Here is a 27944-nt window from a genome sequence, read left to right on the forward strand (position 1 = left end):
GCCATAAACACGCTGGCCTGTAGAGGGCGCCGGCTGGTGGGCAGCGTAACCCACTCGGCCGTCCCTTCCTCAAGCACTTCCGTTCCGATCTCTATTGTTTATCCGGTTCGCTCTCGAGAAGTTCCTGGTGTTTTCAATTTACCGTAAACAAAAGGAATGTGCGCCGACCCGGAAATGAAAATGGGGGCCAGGCTGTAGTAGCCCCGAAAGCCGTCAGTACGAGGACGGGGGAAGCCGTAGCCATGGCGGTGGCTGTGGCCATGGCAGGGGCCGTAGCCGGGACGGAGATAGGCCCGGCGGAAGAACTCGCCAAACTCGAGTATCTGTCTCTAGTGTCGAAGGTTTGCACCGAGCTGGATAACCACTTGGGGATCAACGACAAGGATCTGGGTGAGCTCGGGGAAGTTCCTGCGCTCTCGGGGTGGGCTTCGAGGCAAGCGGAAGGAGAAGTGGGGTGGAGGGGCTGACTGTGTTTCTCCGAATGAGTCTTTCTCTGTCACAGAGACTTGGGCCGAGGGAACCTGCGGCGGTGGCCTCCGCCTGAGAGCCCTCCAGGCCTCGCTGTCGGTGAAAGAGCGGCCATCGCTGCTTGCTTTTGTTTTTCAGCTTCTGTAACTCCAGAAAATGAAACAGAGTTAACAACAATCACAGCAGCCGCATAATGGTGATGATGATGATAGTAGACATTATTCTTCTTGCATCAGCTGCTTGTTGAGTAACTTTAGTGCAAAGCAATCAGTATACCATTGTGGGGTACCTTGGGGCGGCCTGCCCTGCGCCCCGACAGTGCCTGCCTGTGAGGGATGCCGTGCAGATCGTGGGATAATCCGTGTGAAGCACTGAGCATAGTTCCTGCCATGTAGCACATGGTCAAAAGGTCTTGACCGTGGGCACTGTTGTTACTAACTTACGTCCATGTAGCCTGATGGCATTTGGCCTTCACTTATTGTCATCAAAAAGGTAAAGACAAGTTCCAGCATGGAAATAGTATGATCAGACTAGTTTATGTTCGTTATTCATGTTGTTATTTGTTAGGGTTTAGTTTAAATGGAATCATTCAGATCTTTTTGTGAGGCTTACAGTTGTTGTTTTTTATTTAAGATTTTATTTATCTTTAGAGAGAGGGAAAGGGAGAAAGGGAAACATCAGCCTGTGGTTGCCTCTCACGTGCCCCTACTGGGAACTGGCCCACAACCCAGGCATGTGCCCTGATTGGAATCAGGGCTGTGGATCCTTTGGTTCGCAGGCTGGCACTCAATCCACCAGCCACACCAGCCAGCCGGGGTGAAACTTACAGGTTGAATTGTATTTCAGCCTATCATAAAATGCACGTCTCTCCTGAAAATCTCTTAATTAGTAAATAGCTCTAATATTAGAAGTTTCAAGAACTAGGCAGATTTGCAGAGAAAAATTTTGGGGTCAAGTTTGTCTTCCACCAACTTGGAGATTGTACCATCCAGCAGGTGCCTAGCCCTCAGGAGCAGGGTCTAGCTCTCCAGAAACTGTAGAAAGCATCCTGCACGTGTGTCGTGTGTGTGTGTGTGTGTGTGTGTGTACATGTATGTTGCATGGACTTATGCTTTTGGATATTGTTGGCCTCTGGCTAGTAAGCTAGTAGTTTCCTGAGAAGAGGTTACCATGACATGGGACAGTAAGGTTTTCAGCCCTTAAATTCACTCAAAGGTCTGGTGAGCCATTTGGTAGTTACAGCTTTTCATTCGTAAAAACTAACTAGAACAAGAGTAACTTTTTATTTACGAGATGGGATGTTGCCTGATTCATGACTCGTTCGATAAAGCCAAGTAGAGCTTTTAAAAAAATTAACTAGGATATATGTGGATAATCTGTCTCAGTAGTCTAAATTCTCTTCTTCACCTGTACTGGATGGTGGTCCTTGGCTTTTATGACTTTGGATAGCCTAATTAGTTTTGTTTATAACATGCTTGGAACTGATCTTTTTTTGCTCAGGTCTCCATTCTTCTTGTCTTAATCCCTTTTCTCATTTGCAGCTGAATTTGTGATCAGTCTTGCCGAGAAAAACACCACCTTTGATACTTTTAAGGCTTCGCTTGTGAAAAATGGTGCAGAATTCACGGTACGTCTTTTGGGAGACCCCCATTCTGTTTTAATGTCACTGCTGAATTTTACTTTTGATAGGATTTAATTAGGGTTTTGGTAGAGAAAGGAAATAATTTGTGCATACCAATCAAATGCAACATTAAGTTTGCAATGTTTTTTATTTCTGTATTTTTCAATTATAGTTTACATTCAGTATTGCTCTGTGTCAGTTTCAGACGTACAGGGGTTTGACTATGGAGTGTGTAATGTTTTCGTGCCTCCAAACGGTGGTATCGCTGGATTTCCTGTGACACCCTTCCAGGGAAAGGGAGGAGGAAGGAATAACTACCCTTCTCTAAAGGACACCCCTTTTCTTCGTGTTTTTAAGTATTGAAGCAGGGGCTGACCATTTTTGTTCCGTTTCTTTTTCGAAGGATTCCCTTATTAGTAACTTGCTGCGTCTCATACAAACCATGCGGCCTCCAGCAAAGCCTTCTACCAGCAAAGGTGAGCCGAGTTTCCACATGAGCTTAGCCTCCTGAATGGTTTAGATCGCCAGCGTGCTGTTTGTAGTTTGACGTAAATCTAGTGTCGAAGTTCTTTTGTTAACCATTAAGAGTATTGTGTTTGTTTCCCTTGTAGCAGCTGCTGAACCAGTAAATGTTTGAGTAAAGTTTGCAAAAAAATGTTTTTTCAAGTGTCTTAAAACAAACTTAAAATAGGATTATAAGATATAATCAGCCAAATGAATATTGATGCACCTCCCGTGTTTCCATAGGTTGTTGAGGATTTTGTAATCAGTGCTTTTTTAGAGAGTTAAAGTATGTTTATAGTAGTACGTACGAGTAAATGAGTAGTGTGTAGAAAAGGTCCGTGTTCTGGTTTTAGTTTGATGCAAATATAATGTCAAAGTTCATTTGTTAATCACTAAGAATGTTAAATATATATATATGTATTTTTTTCATTCCTTCATGCTCTTGAATGAAACAAGATCCGGTTGTTAAACCCAAAACTGAAAAAGAAAAGTTGAAGGAGCTCTTCCCCGTCCTCTGCCAGCCAGACAACCCCTCGGTTCGGGTACGATGCCACTTTGGGAATGTCTGTTACAACTGCACGTTCCCCTCACCCTTTCCTCAGTCTCATTAGTTACTAGTTTTTTTTTTTTTCTTTTATTAGTTACTAATTTTAAGAGTACCCTTATTGTAACATATTTCTTAAGGTGAAAGTGTGTGGTCACTCTGAGTGCATACATGTAGGGCAGTGTCGGAGGGTTCAGAGAGTGGTGTTTGGGGGAAATGAGGTTAGAACTTGTGGGAAGCAGTGACTGGGGACATGAAGTAGGTGTGAAATAAGTTAAGATTCTGGAACAGATACCCAGTATGTGAAGTTAGATATTTTTGCTCCACTTCTTGTTGGAAGTCCGATTTTGGAAATGCTTTGGTTTTTAAATTCCATTTTAGCAAGTACTAATTGGGTATCTGCTATGAGCCAAGCACTGTTCTGAGTACCAGGAATACAGCAGTGAAGAAAATAGATTAGAGTTTCTGCCCTCTTGGAGATTATTACGTTCTAGTACTGAGGTGGAGATAGGAAATAAACACGGAAACTCTAGCAGAGAAGAGACAGTTAATAAACAAATAAGTAAGTAAGTATAGAATGTAGCTCATACCAATAAGAACTATGAAAACAATTAAGCAGGGGAAAAGGGAGAAGGAAGTGCAGAGAAGTTTTTTTTGTTTTTTTTTTTTTAAATATTGTACTTGGTTTTAGAGAGGTGATGGAGGGGAGAAGGAGAGGGAGAGAAACATTGATCAGTTGCCTCTTGCATGCACCCAGACTGGGAAATGAACCTGCAACTCGGGCACGTGCCCTGACTGGGAATTGAACCACTGACCTTTCGCTTTGTGGGAGGGGAGGTCCAACCAACTGAGACACACTGGCCACAGCGGGAGAGTTGTTTTTTAAAAAATTTTAGCGCCTATATTCTGTTTATAATCATCACCTGCACGCTTTCACAGAAGGGGTGACGTCTGGTTTCCTTCCTTCACCGTGCATGAAGGACAGAGGGGATCTGCCGGATGTAGAAATGACTCCCAGGAGCCTTTGTTCATCCCTCTGCCTCTGTCTCAGGCGGTGTCGGGAATCTCCACCCCCTTCTGCTTCCTCACACAAGTGGGCAGCGATGTAGCGGCTGACAGATTTGTGGCACCTGAAGTACAGATTCTTTTTTAAAAATTTTTATGAGCGTGCATTTGAACCAATCTGAGGACAGTGTGGGGAAGTGAGATCTCAGATGCCCCCGAAGCACAGATTCTTGAGTGGTGTTTTTTGCCCCGTTCTCCCCCTGACTTGGCTGCCTCCTGCCCCTGCAGACCATGCTGGACGAGGACGATGTGAAAGTCGCCGTGAACGTCCTGAAGGCGCTGGAGGCCCTGATGCCCAGTGCTGCCGGCCCGGAGAAGCCACGGGATGCCGAGCACCGGTTCGTCCTCGCCGTCCTGTCCCTTGGGGGTTTAGCGTACTCCGGTAGTTGAACTTTGTAGGCCAGCCAAGCACAATTTCAGACTAGTTCACAGAATCCGGACTGGCCATTACCATATTGTTGGATCTCTTTTTTGCTCCCTGTCAAGAGTATTTATGCAGCAAATGCTAAGATGTTCAGAAGGTAGAAGTCTGGGCTCAGTGAGGCTAAATATGTTTATGGCCTCATTCTTTTTTTTTTAAGATTTTATTTATTTATTTTTAGAGAGGAAAGGGAGGGAGATAGAGAGAGAGAGAGAAACATCAGTGTGCGGTTGCTGGTGGTCATGGCCTACAACGCAGGCATGTGCCCTGACTGGGAATCGAACCTGTGACACTTTGGTTCCCAGCCCATGCTCAATCCACTGAGCTACGCCAGCCAGGGGCCTCATTCTTTATTGACCTTCAGGGATGTCCTAGTTACTGAAACTCTGAATTAGTGTTAAGTCTTAGAAGGCACTTAACCATGCTCATGGCATTGTGCTGGGTGCTTGGGGACGCAAAGATGAAATTCGGTGGGTTTCTTTTTTTAAACAGGCGTTTCTTGATTTGTTAGGGACAAGACAAAGAGAAAGAAGCGGAGTCGCAGTCGAGACCGAGAGCGAGAGCGTGACCGTGACCGAGACCGAGACCGAGAACGAGATCGAGACCGTGATCGAGACCACAAGCGGCGGCACCGGTCCCGCTCTCGATCACGTTCCAGGACCCGGGAGAGGAACAAAGGGAAGTCGAGGTATCGGTCCAGGAGCAGAAGCCAGAGCCCCCTCAAAGACCGGAAGGACCGGGACAAGTATGGAGAGAGGACCCTGGACAGATGGCGGGACAAGCACGTGGACCGCCCTCCCCCGGAAGAGCCCGCCATCGGGGACATTTACAACGGCAAAGTCACCAGCATCATGCAGTTCGGATGCTTCGTGCAGCTGGAGGGTCTGAGGTAATGGCCGGGGCTCTTCTGTCCCACCAGTGACGGGCACCCCTTATCACCGGGGGTTTTCACACTCCAGAACGGTACTGTGATTAATGATGCTTTAATCACATTGGCCATACCAGGTTATTAGAAACTGACTTTATATTTGAAGTATCACAGAGCCATTTATTCTTTCCTCTGCCTTCAGGACATCTGCTCTTTTGGGACAGATGGGAATTTGTGGCCATCCCATACCTCCCCTCACCCCCGTGTCTTTGGGAAGGGGGGTGGTAATAATATAATGCTTCTCTATTGTTTGGCCACCTTCTTGATACTTGTCTTTTTAGTTAAGACCATTCCCATTTGTTCAGGCCCGACCAGGGTGGAGGTCTGTTGGGGGAAAGGTGTTCTGGGCATGCCCCAAACGTGTCTGCCCTCCCCCAGGAAGCGCTGGGAAGGCCTGGTGCACATCTCGGAGCTCCGGCGGGAGGGCCGTGTGGCCAATGTGGCCGACGTGGTGAGCAAAGGCCAGAGAGTCAAGGTCAAAGTGTTGTCCTTCACTGGGACCAAGACCAGTCTGAGCATGAAGGTAGGTGAGGTGTGCAGCCTGTTACCACATCCGATGGCCCAGGAAACAGAGAGAGACAGCAGGTGAGCTGGCTTCGCTGTTTGTGTGCCCTAGGATGTGGACCAAGAGACCGGAGAAGATCTAAACCCAAATCGGCGACGAAACCTTGTTGGGGAGACCAATGAGGAGACCTCAATGAGGAATCCGGACAGGCCCACCCATCTCTCCCTCGTCAGCGCCCCCGAAGTGGAGGACGACTCCCTGGAGCGCAAGCGCCTCACCCGCATCTCCGACCCGGAGAAGTGGGAGATCAAACAGGTGGGCCCTTTGCTCTCCTGGCCACAGAGCCACGCAGCGTGTGGCACGGTGGCTGAGAGAGTGGGCCCTGGGGCCTGGTAGCTGGATGAATCCCGGCCCCTTACTAGCTGTGTGGTTCTGAGCTACGTTACTCCACATCTTTGAGCCTCGGTGCGCTTGCCTGTAAAAACAGCCTTGTGGGGATTAAATGAGTTGACGGAAGTAAAGCTCTTAGGTTAGTGCCTGCATATGGTCATGCTATGTAAATTTTTGTTCCTGTTTTTATCACTCATTAGTAAACATCCGAATCACAGTGTACTATGTAGGTGCTAGGGCTACAAAGACCGACCTATCACGGTCCCTGCCTCTGAGGAACTCCAAGTCCAGTGGCGGAGACAATTGAAACAAACAGTTGTTAAAGCTCACATGGTACATAGTGAGGCGTGCGCAGAATGCTGTGGAACCAGGGGAAGGAGCGGAGTCAGCAGATAACCCCTCCTGGGGCAGGGGAACTCGAGCCACGGGCGGCGCGTTGTCCTGCCCCCAGGGGTGGGGGTTGATGTTCGGGCTCTGCAGCACTAGGCCACAGAGGAAAAAACCTTGCTTCCTACATGGAACCTCTGTGTGACTCTCCTATTGAGCAAGTGTTTTGATCCTAGCAAGTCACAAACACTGCCCTCTGTCCTTCGACTAGATGATTGCGGCCAATGTGCTTTCCAAAGAAGAGTTCCCAGACTTCGACGAGGAGACCGGCATCCTTCCGAAGGTGGACGACGAAGAAGGTGACCGGCCCCTGGGCGTGGGCGGGCTGATGGGTCGGGAAGACAGTTGGCAAGTTGGGCCATTGGACGGGGTGGTCTGTTTGTGGTTCAGTCCAGTGGTTCTGCGTCACTCACTCCTTGGGCCTCAACACTCATTTCTTAGAGGACAAGGGTGGTTTCCGTGATGGAAACAAAGAAGCTTACTTTTGTGGCAAACATTTGTGTGTAGTTATGCTTGTTGCTTATAGGTTTTCAGGATATAAAAAGTTATAATTATATTTTGGGGACTAAATTTGATCTCGTGTCTTTTAGTAATTGTTCTGAAAGTCCCGAATCCACCTCGATTACCTCTTAGTTGCCCTGGAAACAGCTTCTATTTTTTTATTTTTTAAATTTATTTATTTTTTTGTATTGTTTCCATTACCATTTATCCCCCCCCATACCCTTTTTCATCTCTACCCCCCCCAACTGGAAATAACTTTTAACTTGGTCCATTAACAATTTTTAAAAATTGTGAAATGAATTCTATAACGGAACACGTATAATTTATATAATGAACACCTGAGTGAGTGTCTGCGCACCCGCCAGGGAGTGGAGCTCCCCAGCGCTGTGCAGCCCCCCCCGGGCCCCGATTCAATCCCTGTCCTTGCCCCTCTGTGTCGGCATCGTCCTGAGTACCGTGTGAGTCACCGCCTCACTTTGCTTTGGTGGTTCACCATCTACGTATTTGTCCCTACACAGTAGTCTGGTTTTGAACTTGATTTTCTTGACTCGTTATCCTTCTTTTGATATTTATCCGTGTTGGTCTTATAGTTGTATTTCTTTTGTTTTCATTGCTGTAGAGTGTGACTCTACATAAATTTACCATAGTTGATCTATTCTATTTTTGATGAGTATCTGGGCTGTGCCTGGCTTTTTGTTTACCTTTATGAATGATACTATTACAGAGTTCCTATATTTGTCTCTTACGGCACATGGGCAAGACTTTCTCCTTTTCCTCAGTGTGCAGAAGAGTCGCTGGGTGGCAGGAAATGTGCGCGTTCAGCTGTACCAGGCAGTGCGAAATGTTCTCTAAAGCCTTTGTGCCAATTTACTTTCCTACTGTAAGTGCGAGTGACTTCCTGTTGCTCCACATTCTTGCCAGCCTTTGGAATAATCCCACCGTCCAACTTAATTTTTTCTTTGCTGCTCTATTGTGGGTTAAGGGTAAACTCTGTTATTATTATTACTGATTGATTTTAGAGAGAGAGGGAAGGGGAGAGAGAGAGACAGAAACACTGAGGTGTTGTTCTGTTTACTTTCGCATTCATTGGTTGATTCCTGTGTGTGCCCTGACCGGGATTGAACCTGCAAGCTTGGCATGTTGGGGCGACACTGTAACCAGCCGAGCTACCCGGCCAGGGCAGGAGTAAACTCCATAGTGAGGTCGGATGGCAAGTGCCTCCGTGCCATCTAGGATGTGAGAACGGCGTTTCCCACAGGCTTGGCTTGTTTTGAAAGTAGCTCTGATTAGGTCTTGGGCTGGAGAGCGGGGGGACGGACGCCTGGGCTATGGTTTCACGTGCACTGCTGTGCTTTTGACCTTGGGAGCCAACGTCGACAAAGATTGCTGGTGCTTGTGGAGATGAACTATTCTGGTGCAAGTAATCGGTCCCTTTCTTTTGTTTCTGGCTAACTCTTTTTTGGGGACTTTTAGATGAGGACCTTGAGATCGAGCTGGTCGAGGAAGAGCCCCCGTTCCTGAGGGGGCACACCAAGCAAAGCATGGACATGAGCCCTATCAAAATCGTGAAGGTGAGACACGCCGGGGCTCTAGCCTGGACTTGCCACGGGAGTTGTTTTCTTCGTGTGACGGGTCTGGCTTCCAGAGCAGGTTATTGGAGCGGTGTGAGCGGGACTTGGGCCCCAGGAGGCGGCGTTGACTGTTGATCAGGGCCTGGAATGTTTCTGTTTTCAGGAGACACTGACTTTGTTGTTTTTGGCTTTTTAATTATTTTGCTCTTATTTTAGTGTTTTTTTTGGAGGAAGCAGTGATAAATGTGTGTTCGATCCCCCATCATGGCTCTCGCCCCAGCCTCAGGGCTTGAATCACCACCCTGCGTGTTCAGGGGCGGTTTGGCAGGGGCCACGTGACCAGTTGTTGCCGGCCCCTGAGAGGGCGGTGGCACTGGTTGTTGTGGGGGGCGGAGCTGTGAGAGGAGATGGGATTTTAGGTTCGGAAAAGGGGTACCTTAAAGGTGCCCCAGCCCAGCCCCCATTCAGTTCTCACATTCACCCACATGTCCCTCTGCAGTGCTCCTCCACGTGGTCTCCTGCACGTGGTCTCCTGCACGTGGTCTCCTGCCTGCCACGGCTGGCGATGGGGAGTTCACCAGCCCTTAGGGAGACTCGTCCCATCCTCTGGTGGATCCGACCACGGGTTCTTCAGGCGGAACTAAAATCCGCCCTGCTGAAGCGTTCCACTGGTCTTCTTTAGTTCTCGGTCCACACAGAAGGGTTTTACCGCTTCCCTGTACGTCCTGTCTCTCTCGGGGTTCTCCTCTTTAAGCCAGCCGCCTCGATTCCTTTAGTGATTTATCATTGTCTTCGTTCATTGTCTCTGAATTCGCTACAGTTTATTTCTTTCACGTAGTCTGGTAAGTCAGTATGAACTTTTTTGTAGATGGGTCTCATCTTTAGATTGAGATGGTGTAACGTCCGCATTCTGTTCCCGGACATTTGCCGTGCTCTGAGCTCCGTCCTGACCCTGCTGCCCTGCCCTCTGTGCCCTAGAACCCAGACGGCTCCCTCTCCCAGGCGGCCATGATGCAGAGCGCCCTGGCCAAAGAAAGACGGGAGCTCAAGCAGGCCCAGCGGGAGGCCGAGATGGACTCTATTCCCATGGGACTCAACAAACATTGGGTCGATCCCCTGCCTGACGGTAGGACCCTGGGGGCGTGTTGGGACTTAAAAAAAATCAAATCAGCGACATTTTGGTTTGCAGGCCAGCCCTCAATCCACTGAGCCACACCCGCCAGGGCTATTTTTAAAACATGTTTAAAGTAAAAAATGTTTTAGTAACCCTGGTCAAATTATTAGACAGGCTGAGTTTTTCTCCTAAGTAACTTAAAAATCATACAGCTTTGAAACTTCCCTTTTCATAGAATTCTTTGTATAGTAAATATTAACTGCTGGCAGTTACCGTCATAACAAGCATTTTATTAGTTTATGTTAGGTCACTGGGGATACAGCTGTGAATTAGACACCATCCTTGCATTTATGAGACTTAATGGGTGATTATATTTGTCAAATAATTACCAAATAACTAAGTCATGAGCAGTGCCGTATGAGGAAGCACAGGTAATGTGGCTGCGGTGGGCCAGTTCCCCGGGAGAGCCGAGAACCGAAGGAGACACAGCCACCCACAGCCGGCCACAGCCACACACAGACACTTGGTCTGTTAGAGGGGCCGGGGCGGGGGTTAGGGAGCGTGTTCTCATCGGGGCTGAGGAGGAGTCTGGGCTGGGGCCGGGAGGGGGAGACAGGACCTGTGTGGCTGCAGTACAGAGAGAGCTGGGTGGGCGGTGGGGGTGAGGGGTGGGAGGCCAGGACTTTGTAGGTGGTATTGGGAATTAGGGCTCAATTCCAAAGTTCACTGGGGAACGTTGCAAAGTTCCAGGCAGGGGTGTGGCACGATCAGAGTTGCATTTCCCAAGGATTTTGAGGGTGTGCTGTAGAATGGGTTGGAGGTGGCGCGTGAGATGAATTAGGAGGCTTTTCTTATAATAGTTCAGAGGGGAGAGGATGGTAGCTTGAACACCGAGCTAACGAGGAGTGCACTGGAGAAATCAGATTGGTTGGATGTGGAGGAGGGGACAGCGGGGTAGCCTGAGGATGATACTGAGTTGCTTGTTGCCTCTGCAGCGGAAGGCAGGCAGATCGCGGCCAACATGAGGGGCATTGGGATGATGCCCAATGACATTCCCGAGTGGAAGAAGCATGCCTTTGGGGGCAACAAAGCTTCCTATGGAAAGAAGACCCAGATGTCAATCATTGAGCAGAGAGAGAGCCTGCCCATCTACAAACTGAAGGAGCAGTTGGTCCAGGTAAGAAGCCCCGTGTGGTGGGGCAGTCTTTCTAGAGAAGAGAAGGTAACACGTTTTAATTGGAATCCGCTGGACAGGTACGTGCACATTTAAAGTGGCTTTTCCAAAGGGGTTAGGAGAAAAAAAACAGAACATTTCTAAGTACTTTAAAAAAAATGTATATTAGTGTACACACTCTATTCCTATGAGGAAATGAGTCTGCTTGAGCTGGGGGGCCCTAGAGCAGGCACGGGTGGACAGTGTCGTGCTGCACGGACCAGCGGCTCTGGTCAGCGAGAAAATGGGGTGCTCGGCCAGCGACCCCACAGAGGCCAGGCTCTGTTTCAGGTGCTTATTTCCATTTTCTGGAGACCTGACTTTAAGACCACCAAGTGTCCTGAGGCAGCTGAGGTTACTAGTTGCCAGTGAGTGCTGTCAACAGTGTCTTGTACATATATATGTACATGTGTATGTGAGTGACACACACACAGACATTACATGTTTTATATACTGTGTGTTTCCAGATGGCAGCGTGTTATATGCACTGTTCTGTGTCCTGCTTTTTTCTTTAATGACATAGCTCAGAAATCGTTCCTTATTTATGAGTGTTTTTTCAGTGCTTTGTTATGTGGCTGTGCTCTGGCTTGTTTAAATAGTCCCATACTAGTGGACATGGGGGCCGAGGGCAGCCCTTTGCTGTTACAAACTGTGTAAAAATGAGATGCCAGTTGCGGGGAAGGCGCTGGAGATTTGGAACTGACAGTAAAAAGAAATCCTGTGTATCCCTTTTTATTTAGTCCTTTTTATGTATTTTATTTATTCTTTTAACTATGTGCATGTAGTTCTTAGAAAATTGTATGTGTATATTAGGGAGGTCTGGGTGGTAATTTATGCTTTTAGCATTCTCTTGTTTTTAGGAATTCAAGAAAACCAATGAATTAAAAAAAATAAGTCTGAGTCAATTGAAAACAGAGAACCATAAAGTTTAACGTTTTAAATTTAAGTTACATGTGCAATTAAAATAAAGAGCATTGCCCATAGGAAAATCATTACTATTTTTTTCTGTGCATGATTAAAAGTAATTTAAACCCGGGTGGTAATCTTACCACTTGCGTGCGTACTGTCACGTCCCCTTGTTCCCCTGTAGTGTCAGGACGTAAGCGTTAATGACTGCATCCAGAGTAGCGCGCGGCAGGTTTGAATCACCTTGTCCGTACTCTGTTGCTCTCAGGCCGTCCATGACAACCAGATCCTGATCGTCATCGGAGAGACGGGCTCCGGGAAGACCACGCAGATCACCCAGTACCTGGCGGAGGCGGGCTACACGTCCCGGGGCAAGATCGGGTGCACCCAGCCCCGCAGGGTGGCGGCCATGTCGGTGGCCAAGAGAGTGTCAGAGGAGTTTGGTTGTTGCCTGGGCCAGGAGGTGAGTGGGAAGCGGAGCTGCTCTCTAAGTGCCTGAAAAAGGGGTAAAGGACAGGCCTCTGTCTGCAACATGCTGATAACAGGACCTGTTTCTCTCCCGAGGGGGAGAGGGTTCTCGTCACCCCTGATCTGTTTGGGATCCAGTCCAGAGCTGATGTTACCGTGAGGAAATCACTGTACATCTTGGTTAAATCCTTGTCTGCTAAGGTTACGGGTCACGGTCTGACCGGGCTGAGGTCTTGTCTGGTGGCTGCGCAGGTGAGGGGTTTGTGTCCGAGGTTCCGCCTTCTGTTCCGCCTCAGGTGGGCTACACCATCCGGTTTGAGGACTGCACCAGCCCCGAGACCGTCATCAAGTACATGACGGACGGCATGCTGCTGCGAGAGTGCCTGATCGACCCCGACCTCACTCAGTACGCGATCATCATGCTGGACGAGGCGCACGAGAGGACGATCCACACCGACGTGCTCTTCGGGTTGCTGAAGAAGGTGACTGGGCGCTCCGGCGGCCCTCCGCGCCCTTGGGAGCTGGGTTCCGGGGCGTGGGCCCGTGCCTCCTTGGGTGGTCCTTGTTAGTAAGCTGCCGCGTTCCTCCCCTCAGACGGTTCAGAAGCGGCAGGACATGAAGCTGATCGTCACCTCAGCCACCTTGGACGCAGTGAAGTTTTCCCAGTACTTCTATGAAGCGCCCATCTTCACCATCCCCGGCCGAACATACCCCGTGGAAATACTGTACACGAAGGAGCCCGAGACGGACTATCTGGACGCCAGCTTGATCACGGTCATGCAGATCCACTTAACAGAGCCACCAGGTAGGGGGCGAGAGCGGGGTCTCCTCCTAGGTCCAATCCCAATGTGGGTATCCTTTTCACTCGGCTTCTTAAACGTGCCTTTAAATAGTGTGTCAGGCTTGCACGCGTGAAATGATGGTGGTGAAAATGCACATAATGGTGTGCAGGGTTTAAATGCACCCATTTAAACATAGACACGAATGATAATAAATAAATGGAACAGACATGACAGATGGAAACCTCTTGGTTCATTAGAGGTCGGCATTTGAGTGTACTCTCTGTCATTTGGAGCCTGTTAATGTCACTGTGGCCTTTGGATAGAACACACACACACACACACACACACACACACACACAGGAAGTACATTGACGCCCCTGTTCGCTTCTCAGGCGACATCCTCGTCTTCCTGACTGGTCAGGAAGAGATCGACACAGCCTGCGAGATCCTGTATGAGAGAATGAAGTCCCTGGGGCCTGACGTTCCCGAGCTGATCATCCTCCCGGTGTACTCTGCTCTTCCCAGCGAGATGCAGACCCGGATCTTTGACCCGGCCCCGCCCGGCAGCAGAAAGGTACCCTGGGCAGAACCGAAGCCCCGGTGTTCTGAGACCATGCGGTGCGTGCAGCCGGCCCTAACGGGGATGGCTTAGGCGTGTGTGAGTCTTGTTTATTGTGTTCTGGAGACTGGTCGGCCACTTGGTTAAGGAGTGAGGGTTTCGTATGTGACCGCTGTTCCTCTCCTCCCTTCCTTGAGGCGACAGATGTTTTTGAGCATCATCCAGGCTTTGGAGTAGACTCCTCAGGGCGGCAGTCTGAGGACAGGCCTCCCTCTGCCTCGAGGCATCCCCCAGTGGACAGGCCCGTACTGTACAGTGTGCAAGTGCGCGGTGGTGCTCTGCCTACCCAGAGGGCGAGCGCCCAACCCAGTACTCTCAGAGGGGGTGAGGATCTAAGCTAGTCCTGAAGGACGTGTGGTGTTCATGTAAGCCAGCAGGGCAGGGGCGCGCGTGTTCTGAGTGGACAGAATAGCCTGCGATGGCCGAGAGGCGAGAGGCGGGGGCTGTTTCAGGGACCTGTGCGGCTCCAGGAGCTGGAACTGGCAGTGTGGGTATGGCAGGCGATGGGAAAGGAGACAGGTGGATTTTTTTTTTTTAAAGATTTTATTATTTTTAGAGAGGGAAGGGAGGGAGAAAGAGAGAGAGAGAAACATCAATGTGCGGTTGTTGGGGACCGTGACCTGCAACCCAGGCATGTACCCTGACTGGGAATCGAACCTGTGACACTTTGGTTCACAGCCCGCGCTCAGTCCACTGAGCTACGCCAGCCAGGGCTGACAGGTGGATTTTTTTAAGTTATAGCTTTATTGAGATATAATTTACATACCACACAATTTACCCCTTTAAAGTGTACAATTTAGTGTATTCACAGAATTGTGCCATCATTAATTACCATTATTATTATTAATTAATGATTAACCATTAATCACTACAACTTTAGAACAATTTCATCACCCCAAAAGAAACCCTGTACCCTTCAGCCGTCACTCCCCATTCACCCCTCTGCTCAGCCTCTGGAAACCACCAGTCAACTTTTTTGTCTCTCGATTGGCCTATTCTGAACGTTTCACATAAGTGGGATCGTATACGTGGAGTCTTGGTAACTAGCTCCTCTGACATAGCATGTTTCCCAGGTTCATCCATTTGTAGCACGTAAAAGTACTTCATTTCTTTTTGCTGTCAAATACTGTCCTATTGCAGAATGTGGGCGTACCACATTTTGTCTCTCCGTTTATCAGCTGACGGACGTTTGGGTGGTTTCCACGTTTTGGCTGTTATGAATAATGCTGCTGTGGACACTATTTTCCGGGCACGGAAGACGGATGGGTCTGAGTAACACTGCAGAGTTAGAGTGGACAGGCGCAGTGGGTGCCTGCAGGTGCAGGGGAGGAGGGCAGGAGGGAAGGCAGGCGTGACTCCCAGGTGTCTGGCTCGGGCCGCCGGATGCGAGACGGTGCTGAGGAGGGAGACACGGAGGAGGGGCAGGTCTGGGGGAGGAAGACGGTGATTCCTCTCCGTTCTGTTTCTGATTGACTTCTTCTTGAGAGGGCTTCTGTCGCTCTGCGGCAGGTGGAAGCCCCTCCGGGCCGGGAAGGTGCTGGCACGATGCGAGATGTTCTGGCGTCTCCTAGCAATGCTTTTTCCGAGCAATTGTGTTTTATGAGCTGAACCTCTGGGTGGAAGAGCAGTGGCAGTGCCAAGCTGAGACCAATAATCTTCTAGATCGCACATACTGCCGCGCACACACAAACCGTGAAATTCCTCTGCTGCCTCGTGGTTCCTTTTATGATTAAGGAACAAAAAACAACTCCCTCTTGTTCCACACACACAAACAGCCCATTTTGTAGTCCAGATGTCCCCGTGGGGGAAGAAAAATCTCATTTTGCACTGGCACATGTGATGCCAGGAAGTCCCTGCTTTCCCAGGGTGCTAGAAAATTAAAATTGTAGTAATCAACATTGGATCTAGAAAATGAGGTATGTAGCCATTTGCACCAAATGAAATTGGCTTGGATTGGCCTTTGCTTTTTTCTATTCCACTTTTTCCTCTTAGGTACGATCCCTTCCCATCCCGCCCCCCTCAAGCTGACCCTTAAGAGGAAGGCACCTCCCCTCCTGCCCATTCGAAGCCAAACCGAGATTGAGTGCCGTCTCATCCTCTGAAGGAGGAGATAGATAACTAACTGCACGCTCCTTTGGGGAGGTGTTCCAGTTCAGAAGTCCCGTTTCCCACCTCAGGGCTGAACCTGGTTGGCTCAGTCCAGCTGTGTCCCTCGCACCTGCAGGTCGTGATTGCCACCAACATTGCAGAGACGTCGCTGACTATCGATGGCATCTACTACGTGGTGGACCCTGGCTTCGTGAAGCAGAAAGTGTACAATTCCAAGACAGGGATCGACCAGCTGGTGGTGACCCCCATTTCTCAGGTGCGGCAGTTTCTGCTCCCAGCTTTCCTGAGAGTCCTGGTTCGGGCCTTTCTGAAAACGTTTACAGCTTTGTGTTTTGAACTTTATTGTTTTCATAGGTGAACTTTAAGGTACTGGGTGCTTTCATGAGATAAGGAAGATTTTTGTGTTTTTTTTAATCTTCAGAGTAGTGTTTCGACGTTAAAAAAACCCTGTGAAATTTGAACTTAAAAAAGAGTTTGAATCCTGGCACCATAGATTATCTAACATAGATAGTAAGAACATTTAAAAAAAAGATTTTATTTATTTATTTACTTTTAGAGAGAGGGGAAGGGAAGGAGAAAGAGAGGGAAACATCAATGTGTGGTTGCCCCTAGAGCACCCCCTACAGGGGACCTGGACCCCAACCCAGGCATGTGCTCTGACTGGGAATCGAACCTGCGACCCTTTGGTTCACAGGCTGAATACTCAGTCCACTGAACCATATCAGCCAGGGCAGTAAGAACATATTTTTACATATTTTTTAAGTACTGTACATAGCCAGGGTTATTTGAGATAGTCACAATTCATGAGACAATAATGTGGTTCTTTGGTAGTTATGGAATAATTTCCTGCCTAAATCATATTTACAAATGAATAACCTGATTATCCTTTTTTGAGGGCAGTTTCACCACAATGTATCAAAAATCTAAAAGATCATCTCCTTAACCTAACAGTTCCAATACATCTGAAAGTTAGAAATGGTTGAATACACATCTAAAAGTAATGCAAAAGAATGTTCACTGAAGCACTGTTTATATTAGAAGAAACCTGGAAAAATTCCCTCGAAAGGGAAGTAGTTTAATAAAACATGGTATATCCCTGCCATGCAGTGTAGTGTGGCGTTAACATGGCGCTGTGTATCTATGTTTAATGACATAAACCGTGATATATTTTTTGGAGTTAGAGAATAGCAGGCATAGTGTGACCTGATTCTTGTTTAAAAGTGGGTGGTGTGCACTTGTGCACAGGGCATGTGCACCCGCCTGAGACTGGGAAGCGTGTGGTCGGAACGCCAGCTGAAGTTATTTCTTGGTGGTGCTGCTGGTTACTGTGCGGATGGCTGAAGTGCATTTGTTTTCTTTATACTTTGATATATTGTTTAGTATTATTTATAATACTAAAAGTACTATAAGAGGCATGGATTACTTTCATAATTTATAAAAACCATCACACCCTGGCTGGTGTAGCTCAGTGAATCGCGTGCAGGCCTGGGAACCAAAAGGTTGCTGGTCTGATTCCCAGTCAGGGCACATGCCTGGGTTGCTGGCCAGGTTCCCAGTAGGGGGCGTGCAAGAGGCAACCACACATTGTTGTTTCTCTCCCTCTCTTTCTCCTTTCTTCCCCTCTCTCCAAAAATGAATTAAAAAAAAAAAAACCATCAGGCTATTTTCATTTTGAAATGTAAGTAATAGTAGCTGACATTTGCTGGGTGCCTAAGTGCTAACGCACTTAGTAGTAGGCACTGTCCTAGGTACGTTCACTTATGAGCACTCCTTGAGTTCAGAGGTCCTGTTTCCTGCCTCAGGGCCGCACCTGGTTAGCGCGGTCCAGCTGTGCCCCTCTCGTCTGCAGGTCGTGTTGCTCCTGTGTGGTAGATTTTATTATCGTCCTCATTGCCCAGGTGAGACTGAGGCACGGAGGGGCTAAGGGCACACAGCTGTGGAGTCAGGATTTGAATCCGGGCAGGTCGGCCCCAGTGCGTGTGCTCTGTGCCACTTCTCGGGGTGGTGCGGGCCACTCACAGGGATGGGGGAATTAGCCCCGCTCGCCCTTTCTGATTTGGAGAGACGCCTGTGGGATGCTGTGGGGTCTGCCACCGTGTGTGATAGCTGCCCGCCTTTGTGCGGTAGTGACCTTTCACACTACGTCCTTTGTTTGGAGCTGGCAGGAGAATGTGAATCCTAATACTGTTTGTGAGACAGATGGTGTTGTCAAAAAATGGCTCTCTTCAGTTTGCTGTTCAGCGTTTCCTAGCAACCTATGGCTAAGCTACAGATATAATTTTTTAAATTTAATTTAGTTATTTATTTTTAAAAATTATTTTTAAAATTTTTTATTTATTTTCAGAGAGAGGGGAAGGGAGGGAGAAAGAGAGGGAGAGAAACATCAATGTGTGGTTGCCTCTCGAGTGCTCCCTACGGGGGACCTGGCCTGCAACCCAGGCTTCTGCCCTGACTGGGAATTGAACTGATGACCCTTTGGTTTGCAGGCCCATGCTCAATCCACTGAGCCACACCAGCCAGGGCTATATCATAATGATTTTTTTTACAAAATCAATATTATATTGTCTTATAACTTGCCTTTTCACCTCTGTGAGTGAACATTTCCTTCTGGTGCTGAGCGTCGCACCTGATTTTTGAAACGGCTGCAGTCATCGCTGGTACACAACAGTGACTGTTTTATTTCGTTCCCGTGAATGTTGGCTGTAACTGTAGGAGTAGCATTTTGTCATCTTGTTTTACCCTTTGTCTTTCATGTCACGCCACTCTTATTTTGAGGGCATATTTCTGTGATCTTCATGATATTTTTTTGTTTTCCTTCTGCATTTGTTTCACTTGAACAAACTCTCCTGGAATGTTGAGTTGTTGGAGAGGGAATGGTAATAACCTTGGTAGTCTTGGAAATGGTCCTAAAGGAAGTGAAATAAACCCTATGTTGGGTTTTGCCCGCAGTTAAGGGCCCCTCTTCTAACGGATTTCCTGGGTAAGGCCATTACACGGTGGTTAACAGACACGCTCCTTCTACTCGCACCCCCTGTAGGCCCAGGCGAAGCAGCGAGCCGGCAGAGCCGGGAGAACGGGCCCGGGGAAGTGTTACAGGCTGTACACAGAGCGTGCCTACCGAGACGAGATGCTGACCACCAACGTGCCGGAGATCCAGAGGACCAACCTGGCGAGCACGGTGCTCTCGCTCAAGGTAGAGACCGCCGTCTTCCTGGGATGGGTGGGTGGGACAGTCCAGTCCTGTGGCCCAAGTGGCCTGAGTGAATGCACCTCAGCATTATGTGTGACCCTTGCTCAGTGCTTGGGTAGCCTCGTAGAACCCGGCCCTGGGAGTGAAATGCAGATGGCTGTGGCCTGGGGCCGAGTCGGCATGTCTGCTGCGAGCGCACGCGTTTTTCTTCCTTACCGTAGTAACCGGCAGAACGTGTGATTATAAAAGATTTCGCTGGGAGCGTTTTCTGAAAGGATGCTAGAAAAATCGAATCAGTGCCAAACTGTGGACAAACACACTTCCTTCATCCCTTTGGCTGTCAGATCCGGTTCTGCTCTTTAGAACGGAAGCAACACTCCCAGCCCACAAACTTGGTGTCGGCAGAGGTTTCAGACTGGCCCTCTGGGGTCTTGGTTTTCATTCTGAATCACTGCTCTTCCTCTCTCAGTCCCCAGCGAGGACCTTCATTCTCCTTTGGCAGGGGGAGCCGCAGGAGTAATTTTCCAGATGATGGCACACCCCCCTCCCTCCCCGCCCCAACACTGATGCGCCCCTGGGGCCCCGGCACGTTGCTGGTGCAGCCCGCTCTGCCGTGATTCATTATTCATTCCCTGGGAGGGAGGCCAGAGCAGAGCTCCAGAAGAGAACTCGCTCCCCTCTCTGGAGGGAGGGCAGCGCTCTCAGCTGTGTGTCCTTGGCAGACTCACCTGCTCGGCCCCCTGTTCTGTGTTCTCTCTGGAGGGCTGTTGGTAGTGTCTGTTGTGAAGACAGATGAGGTAGCGCAGGTGAAGACCCTTGGCACGGGGCTTACTGATTGCTCTCATTCCTTATAGTTATTACTCACGCAATGAGCGTTTATTGAACACCTGCTGTGTTTATGGTCACGAGCAGTTTATGGGAGAGACACAGAAAGCTTAGGTCCTACCACATCATCCTGTGTATCCACTTGGATAATGCAACGTTCATTTGTTTCTCTTTTTTTTCATCAAATTAGCTAACACATGTATTGATTGCTTACTTTGTAACAGGCATGCAGATTCCCCTGCATTGTCGTGGTTTTGTGTCTGAGCGTCTCACCATTATGAACACTCTGAGAGCAGGGACAGTATCTTTGTGATGCTCGTATCCCTGCTGCTGAACATGGTACATGGGTGGCACTTCCTAGATGCACCATAGAGATCGTGTGTGCTAGGGATAGGGCAAGCTGGTGCATTGTCTTATTTTTTTTTTTTTAAAGATTTTATTTATTTATTTTTAGAGAGGGAAGGGAGGGAGATAGAGAGAGAGAGAGAAACATCAATGTGCGGTTGCTGGGGGTTCTGGCCTGCAACCCAGGAATGTACCCTGGCTGGGAATCAAACCTGGGACACTTTATTTTTTTTTAAATTATGGTAAAATGCACAACACATTGCCATGACTGCCTTTTTGAAATGTTAGTTCGGTGGTGTTAAGGTCATTCTCAGTGCTGTGCAGCCGTCACCGTTCTGCATTTCCAGAACTTGTCCATCATCCTAAACACAGAGTCTGTACCCATGAAACTAAATGGTCCCCTTCTCCCTCCCTCCAGCTCCCGGTAATCATCATTCTGCTTTCCGTCTCTGTGAATTTGCATCATATGAGTGGGGTCAGACAACGTTTGTCCTTTTGTATCTGGCTTATTTAACGTAGCACGATGTTTTCAGGGTCCGTCATGTTGTAGCATCGTGTTAGAATTTCATTATTTTTTCAAAGTGAGTAATGCTCCGTTGTGTGTGCATACCATATTTTGTCTACCCATTCACCCATTGATGGATATTTGGGTGGTTTTTACCTTTTGGCCATTGTGAGTAATGCCGCCGCGAGCACTAGTGTACAAGTGTCTGCCTGAGGCCCTGCTTGCGGTTGGTTCTTCTGGGTGTGTGCGCCCGGAAGCGGGGCTGCTGGATGACAGTGGTGGTTCTGTGTGTAACTTACGGAGGTGTCACCGAATTGCTTTCCATGTTGGCTGCAGTGTTTTACATTCCCACCAGCAATATATGAGGGTTCCCATTTCTCCGAATCCTTGACAACACGTCTTTTTTTTTTTTTTTTTTAATAACCATCCTAGTGGTGTGGAGTGGTGTCTCATTGTGGTTTTCATTTGCATTTCCCTGATTACTAGTTGTGTCCAGTATCTCTTCATGTGCTTCTTGGCTATTTTTATATCTTTGTATAAATGGGTATTGATGTCCTTTGCCAATTTCTAAGTAGTTGTCCTTTTTTAAACCCTCCCCTGAGGATACGTGTATTGATTTTATTTGTTTACTGATTTTAGGGAGAGGGGAAAGGACAGAGAGCGTGAGAGAGAGAAACTTCTATCAGTTGTCTCCCATATGCGCCCTGACTGGGAATCAAACCCGCAACCTTTTGGTGAATGATGCTCCAACCATCTGAGCCCCCAGGCTGGGGCTAATTGTTGTCTTTTTGTGGCTGAATTGAATGTACTGTCATTTTGAGGGAGTGTTTTTTTAAAGTTTCCTGAGAAAATACATGCTTTCTACTAGTCTGAGTTTTGCGTGGCCCAGCCCTGGAGGCTGCTGCCTGCCTTGCCGGTGACTTCCTGACTGCAGGTAAAGAAACAGGAAGGAGAGCAACAGGCAGTCTCTCTCCGGGTGAACGCTGGCGAGGCTGACCCTCCCACCCCACACTTTCTTCCCTTCTGTTCCAGGCCATGGGCATCAACGACCTGCTGTCCTTCGACTTCATGGACGCCCCCCCGATGGAGACCCTGATCACAGCCATGGAGCAGCTGTACACCCTGGGGGCACTGGATGACGAGGGCCTGCTTACTCGCCTGGGCCGCAGGGTAGGGGACACGCTTCCGGTGCTTTGGGGGAGCTCCCCTGGCCAGAGTTCCCACGCTCTTTGTTTTGTGCAAAGTCAAGCTCTGAGGCCGTGGATAAGCTTTGAGTACAATTCTAGATACCTGTGTTTAACCTGGATTTTCTGCTGTCTCTTGAAACTCCTTCTTTACAGAAAAAAGACATTTTACCCACAGTCAGTTTGACCTTGGCATATATTATTGAGTCTAGCCTTAATTTTTAAAAATTTGATTTGAGAGAGGGGGGGGCGGAGGGAGAGATAAATAATCCATTTGTTGTTCCACTTATTTTTGCATTCATTGGTTGAGTCCTCTCTGTGACCTGACCAGCGATCAAACCCGAAACCTTGGCGTAATGAGAGTGACGCTCTAGCCAACTGAGCTGCCTGGCCAGGGCTAGTTTCATCTTTATTTTAAAAGATGTCTGCAGAATTTCAGCCTACACAACAGTAGTTGTGTTCTTGGAAACATATGTATCTTTCATTGGGATTTCTTTGGGAAACAAAGAAACAACAACATCTTCTGATAGAGAGGGGCGTCTCACACCATCATGCTTGGGTACACTTCCTGTGGTGGGTCTGTTGCCCACTCTGACCCGCGTCTCACATTGGCAAGTCCAGGTGGGTCTTGCACAAGGAAGAAACTGTAGTTTCTCCTTCTCCCGCTAGATGGCAGAATTCCCCCTGGAACCAATGCTGTGCAAAATGCTCATCATGTCTGTGCACCTGGGCTGCAGTGAGGAGATGCTGACCATCGTGTCCATGCTGTCTGTGCAGAACGTCTTCTACAGGCCCAAGGTAGGGCGTTCGGACCCATGCTCAGGTGGGGCTGCGGTCGAGCCGGGTGAGATCAGCCATTGCCCGGTGCTGGACGGGGCCACGTGGGGCTCCTCGGAACTGCTGGGTGTTCACTAGCAGCTGCCGGACGGAAAATGACCCCCCCCACCCTGTTTGGCAGGATAAACAAGCCCTCGCCGACCAGAAGAAGGCCAAATTCCACCAGACGGAAGGAGACCACCTCACCCTGCTGGCCGTGTACAACTCCTGGAAGAACAACAAGTTCTCCAACCCGTGGTGCTACGAGAACTTCATCCAGGCTCGTTCTCTGCGCCGGGCCCAGGACATCCGCAAGCAGATGCTGGGCATAATGGACAGGTGACGTCCGGTGTCTCCCCCCCACATTTCGGTTGCACTTCCTTGAATGCCGTGTCTCTTCATCTCTGCGTGTACCTGTCTGTGGGGCCGTGGACTCCGGTGTAACACTTTTCCTCCCGCTTTCCCATCTTCATTATATTCCTCCCCACGCAAAGGTGCAGCTGAGAATCACTTCAGAAAGTTCCTGAGAGGAAGATGATTTATTGCTGAAAGAAAAAAATTGTACAAGGGCTTACAAGCCTCTGGAACATTATTAGTCAAATCGAATTAAGTCTCTGGCTCTTACCGCATCTGCCCCGTCCCTGGGCAGAGCCACCTGCATCGCGCCTAGGGCTGGCTGCATGTGGGGGGTGCCGTCGCTCCGGCAGGTGGGGCCTCTGAACACACAGTCATCTCACATCTCTGTCCTCCCTTGATTTACTTTCCCGACAGACACAAGCTGGATGTGGTTTCCTGCGGCAAGTCCACGGTCCGGGTGCAGAAGGCCATCTGCAGCGGATTCTTCCGCAACGCCGCCAAGAAAGACCCGCAGGAGGGTTACCGGACCCTGATCGACCAGCAGGTGGTCTACATCCATCCTTCCAGCGCGCTCTTCAACCGGCAGCCGGAATGGTAGGCGGGCGGGCCCCGGCCTGGGAGCCGCTCTCTGTAGACAGGACCTGGGAATCTGTTGGCCCTTGGTGTTCACGGCTTCACCCGCCCCCAGCACTTCCTGTCCCGACATTGCCTATGTTTCCAGGGCAGCAGAAGCCTGGATTCGGCACAGTCAGACCCTTTGAAGAGAAATACAGTCATGGAAGTGAGAGCTGGGAAGGATCTTAGAGATCATTTAGTGAGGTTGTTTAAAAAATTAGTTTTTTCAAGTAGCATTTAAAAAAGTTGTAATCTTACCTGCCCTAAAGTAAAACTGGTTTAAAACCATGGGCCGCTGTGGCAAAGGGAAGGAGAGGCGGAGCCCCGTGGGCTTGGCTTTCCCTGTCCCCTCGTGGCAGCCGCGGAGGCTCCCCGGCTCCTCTGCAGGGCCCTGGAGTTCTGCGGGGCAGCCTGAGGAACCACCGCCCCGCTTCACAGAGCAGGAAGCTGAGGTCCAGGGACGAGACGTGGTTGGCTCCGTGTCACTTAACTAGTAGGAGCCAGAGCCAGGTCCAGAGCGCATCATCCTGGCAGCTTTCTGGCGGTTAGAGGTGTGCAACCTCCCAGTACTGGAGTGTGGCTGTATGAGGAGAGACTGCAGTCTCTTGGGGGTCAGGCAGCAGCGGTAGGAGCGTCAAATGCAAGCCTGGCTGTGGCCCACCGGGGACCAGGGTGCCTGGGGTGGGCTCGTACCGGAGGCCTGAGCCTGTCTCTGTCCCCCGCAGGGTAGTGTACCACGAGCTGGTGCTGACCACGAAGGAGTACATGCGCGAGGTCACCACCATCGACCCCCGGTGGCTTGTGGAGTTCGCCCCTGCCTTCTTCAAGGTCTCCGACCCGACTAAGCTGAGCAAGCAGAAGAAGCAGCAGCGTCTCGAGCCCTTGTACAATCGCTACGAGGAGCCCAACGCCTGGAGAATATCGCGGGCTTTCCGGCGGCGCTGACGGGCAGGCCCTGCTTGCCTGTGCTGCAGCGGCGGCCCACGGCTCGGGCTCACCCTTGGCAGATGCTGATCCTGAGGACACGGCTCTCTGGTGGCTGCGTATCTTAACTGGACGATTCCAGACTCAATTTGCATTTCTTCCCTCATGGCAGAGACAGGGATTTATGCCCGGTTTGAGGAGAGCCTTCAGCCCCCACTACCCTAAGTCACCGGGGCCACCTGGGGCTCCCAGCCAACACGGGGTACACTGCATCAGCTCCAAGGAAGGGGCAACTCGTGCAGCCCTGGGATGGGAAACGGGGGTTGCAAGCATCCAACAACTGGACGCACAGACCGATGGGCACGGTGGGGACCCTGCTGCCCTGCTCGGTTCTCTGTGGAGGAGGGAGCTGAGGAGCTCATTGGAAGTTTCGGCCCCGAGTCTGCTCCTGTCCAACCCCTGTGCTTTCGACCGACCTCCTGAAAATATTTATTTTCTTAAGGAAACAAAAGTGACTTTCCTTGAAGGTTTCTTTTAGCTGAAAGGTTAGGAAATTGGCCTGGGCTCAGGGTGGGGAGGTTCCGTGTCTGTGGCGTTGGTGTGCATGGTGGAGAGTCCGCTGGGACCAGAGCCTGGGGCCCCTCTGGGCTGGGAGCTGACGCGCGGCCAGCACCCCCAGTCCTAACCTCAGCACCTGTGCTGTGCCAGCCCTGCCGCGGTCGGGCCCCGACCAACCACACCCACCGCACAGGCGCTCGGGGCCGCGCCTGAGCCGTTACAGATGCCACACGTCCACTGCGGAAGGCTCTCCCTGTCTCTCCCGCCCACCACACTCATCACGTGCAGTGTATCCTATTTCCTTTTGAAACTTGTGAGTAATGACAAAGCTTTTGTTTTGTTTCCCCTGAAGCCCTCACTGGGCTGTAACAAAGGGTGTTTGTGGTCAAAGCCTCCCCTCCCCCACCCCAAACTGAAAACCAGCATAACGGGGGCCGAGCCCGGCATCTGTGCTGCTCCGGGTCTGCACCGAGTGGTTGGCCCCCAGCATTCCGTTAGGGAGTGACCACCTCCCAGGGCCCCTTTCACCGTGTTTGAGGGGGCTGTTGACCTGGAAGGACAGACAGGTGCTGCCGGGCCAGGTCGTGGGACGGCTCATGAGCTGTTGGAGACGTGAGGCTGGTTTAGAAGCCGCTGGGGAACTGAGCACACTGTGTGCCAGTGGGCTGCATTGCCTCCCCCATGCCCGCTCTAGGAAGCTCTGAAATGGTGTAAAAACTGGAACCGCCACAGAATTGCTCGCCAGACACTGAGACCGTACGACGTTCTACGGAATGAAGGGATGTGGGCTGTCGTTGGGCAGCAGACAGATCACCCCGAAGGCAGTGCCGAGAAGCAAGTGGAGAGGCACACAGGCCGAGGAGTCCGCTGGCTGAGGTCCCTGCCCCTCGTCAGAGCTGAGTGTGCTCCTCGGGAAGCCCAGGCCTGTCACTAAGGGAGGGGGGGGGAGTTTGTGTGCTACCAGTTCAGGCCTTCCGGGGAGAAGGCAGTGCAGGGCCGGGGTGGGGGGGAAACTGGCGTGGCAGCGGGGCTGGGCACCCGGCCCACCGATCCTAATGCCAGCCCAGCTCTCCCCAGTTCAGCAACAAACTCGGCTCTGCAGCCTACCTGTCCCTGCTGAGTGACCAGCACCGATGGCGTTGGCACCTTGGACACCATAGCCCCCAAAGATGCCGTTTTGGGCTTTGCACTCAGGTTGAGAAGGATGTGTAACAGGGCCGGCCATCTCTCTGGGTTTGCTGCGCGGGGAGAAGGGCCCTGGCTCTGTGGGTGTTCCTTGAGCGTCTCCCGTGGGAGCTGGGGCTACTTCTCCGCTGCGGCGGCACGGTGGGGTCTGACCTGGCTGTCCGTCCGGAGCCGGCACGCGGCCACGTTGCCTAGCCCGCGCAGAAGGGGGCCTCCAGCCAGGGTCGGAGGGCGGGCTCGCCCGCTGCCCCCACACAATGGGGCCCTTGTTTCTCCTCGAACCGGTATTACCCGAGCTTGAGTGACAGCCCAGGAGAGGATGTGGGTCTCACGCAGGGAGCTGGAATCTTCTTGGCCATTAAAGTGTGTGCACTGCGCCCCTGCGGGAGCCTAGCTCAGGAGTTTCCTGCCCCGCACATGTGCTGAGTCTGTGCTAGTTTGTGTGTGGGGGGGGGGGCCCGTCCCCGTGGGGAGGTTAAGCGCTTCTGCTGGGTCAGGCCTCCGGGTTCCGGGTTCACCATCATCCGCTCCGCAGCGTGGTCTGGTTGTGGCTGCCTCTGCTTCAGCCCAGAGAACTCCCTCCGCTGGCTGTTGCGTGCCTCCTCTGAGCGGTGCCCCTCCAAGCCGAAGGCTTTGAACAAAGAGCTGTAAGGAGTGCTTGTTCATGAACGTGGGAGGGCAGAGGTCGCATGTCTCGGCCCGTGGAGACCTTTTCCATGATGCTCTCGTGGGCCGGCACTCAGGACCCGTTCCCGCTCAGATTTTACACCGTCTCACGGATAGCCTGGCTTTCATGTGGAATTAAATCACAGCTATTTTTAAAAACTTGTATTTAACATTTTTCTTTTCCTTGCTCTAAATCGTAAGTGGGTACACTAATGCTTTGTTTAAAGGGGAAAATAATTAATGTTGCTTTTTATTTGTGGGTAGTGGCTGAGAGGCATCGCCTCCTGCGGAGGCTGTCGGGTCTCACTTCAGCTTCGCGGGGTGGGGAAGCGGGGCAGGCATCCATGAGGGGAGGGTGGCTCCGGCTTGGCGTGGCCGTGGCCGTGATTTAACCGGAGAGCGCCTGGCTTCTGGGAAGCTGCGTGCACAGGGGCTGCGTCCACAGCCGCCCCTTGGTCATAATTGCTCAGCCACTCCCACCACCTCTAGATGTCACTGCTTTCCCAGCCCTGCCTTTCCCTCTCACCCCCCAGAAGCCTGGGCCCCGGGTTCTAGTCTCTCCCAGATCTGGGCAAGGAGTCTAGGTTTCCTGCTTCCCTTCTCCCCAAAGATCTAGTGTCCTTTTCCTGGTGGCCAGAGAACCCAGGGCTTGTTCCAG

The 27944-nt window shown here is 50.4% G+C and overlaps 1 protein-coding gene across 2 annotated transcripts; it reads left to right on the top strand.

Moving 5' to 3' along the window:
• Positions 1-27419, top strand: DHX8 (DEAH-box helicase 8). 2 transcript variants are annotated; one of them, XM_028519169.2, is made up of 23 exons: positions 1-390; positions 2010-2095; positions 2493-2565; positions 3050-3135; positions 4431-4540; positions 5135-5512; positions 5930-6074; positions 6168-6371; positions 7045-7132; positions 8808-8905; positions 9884-10031; positions 11015-11196; positions 12407-12601; positions 12903-13088; positions 13201-13411; positions 13781-13962; positions 16232-16372; positions 19154-19309; positions 22014-22151; positions 22835-22963; positions 23124-23320; positions 23753-23932; positions 24679-25856. In XM_028519169.2, exons 1-23 carry the CDS (start codon positions 243-245, stop codon positions 24896-24898), a joined length of 3681 nt encoding a protein of 1226 aa, XP_028374970.1. In that variant the 5' UTR covers positions 1-242; the 3' UTR covers positions 24899-25856. The 2 variants fall into 2 exon arrangements, with proteins under 2 accessions (XP_028374970.1, XP_035889861.1); XM_036033968.1 differs by lacking the exon at positions 24679-25856 and adding an exon at positions 27187-27419 and having other exon boundaries at positions 98-390.
• Positions 27420-27944: the final 525 nt, after the last annotated feature.

The sequence above is a fragment of the Phyllostomus discolor genome, chromosome 8 (assembly GCF_004126475.2).
Source record: "Phyllostomus discolor isolate MPI-MPIP mPhyDis1 chromosome 8, mPhyDis1.pri.v3, whole genome shotgun sequence".
In the NCBI taxonomy this organism is placed as follows: domain Eukaryota; kingdom Metazoa; phylum Chordata; class Mammalia; order Chiroptera; family Phyllostomidae; genus Phyllostomus; species Phyllostomus discolor.

Coding starts and splice junctions, on each gene's coding strand:
- DHX8 (XM_028519169.2), top strand. CDS start 243: ATGGCGGTGGCTGTGGCCATGGCAGGGGCCGTAGCCGGGACGGAGATA. Junction 8,906..9,883: donor GCCCTATCAAAATCGTGAAG/GTGAGACACGCC, acceptor TCTGTGCCCTAG/AACCCAGACGGCTCCCTCTC. Junction 13,412..13,780: donor CCACTTAACAGAGCCACCAG/GTAGGGGGCGAG, acceptor TTCGCTTCTCAG/GCGACATCCTCGTCTTCCTG.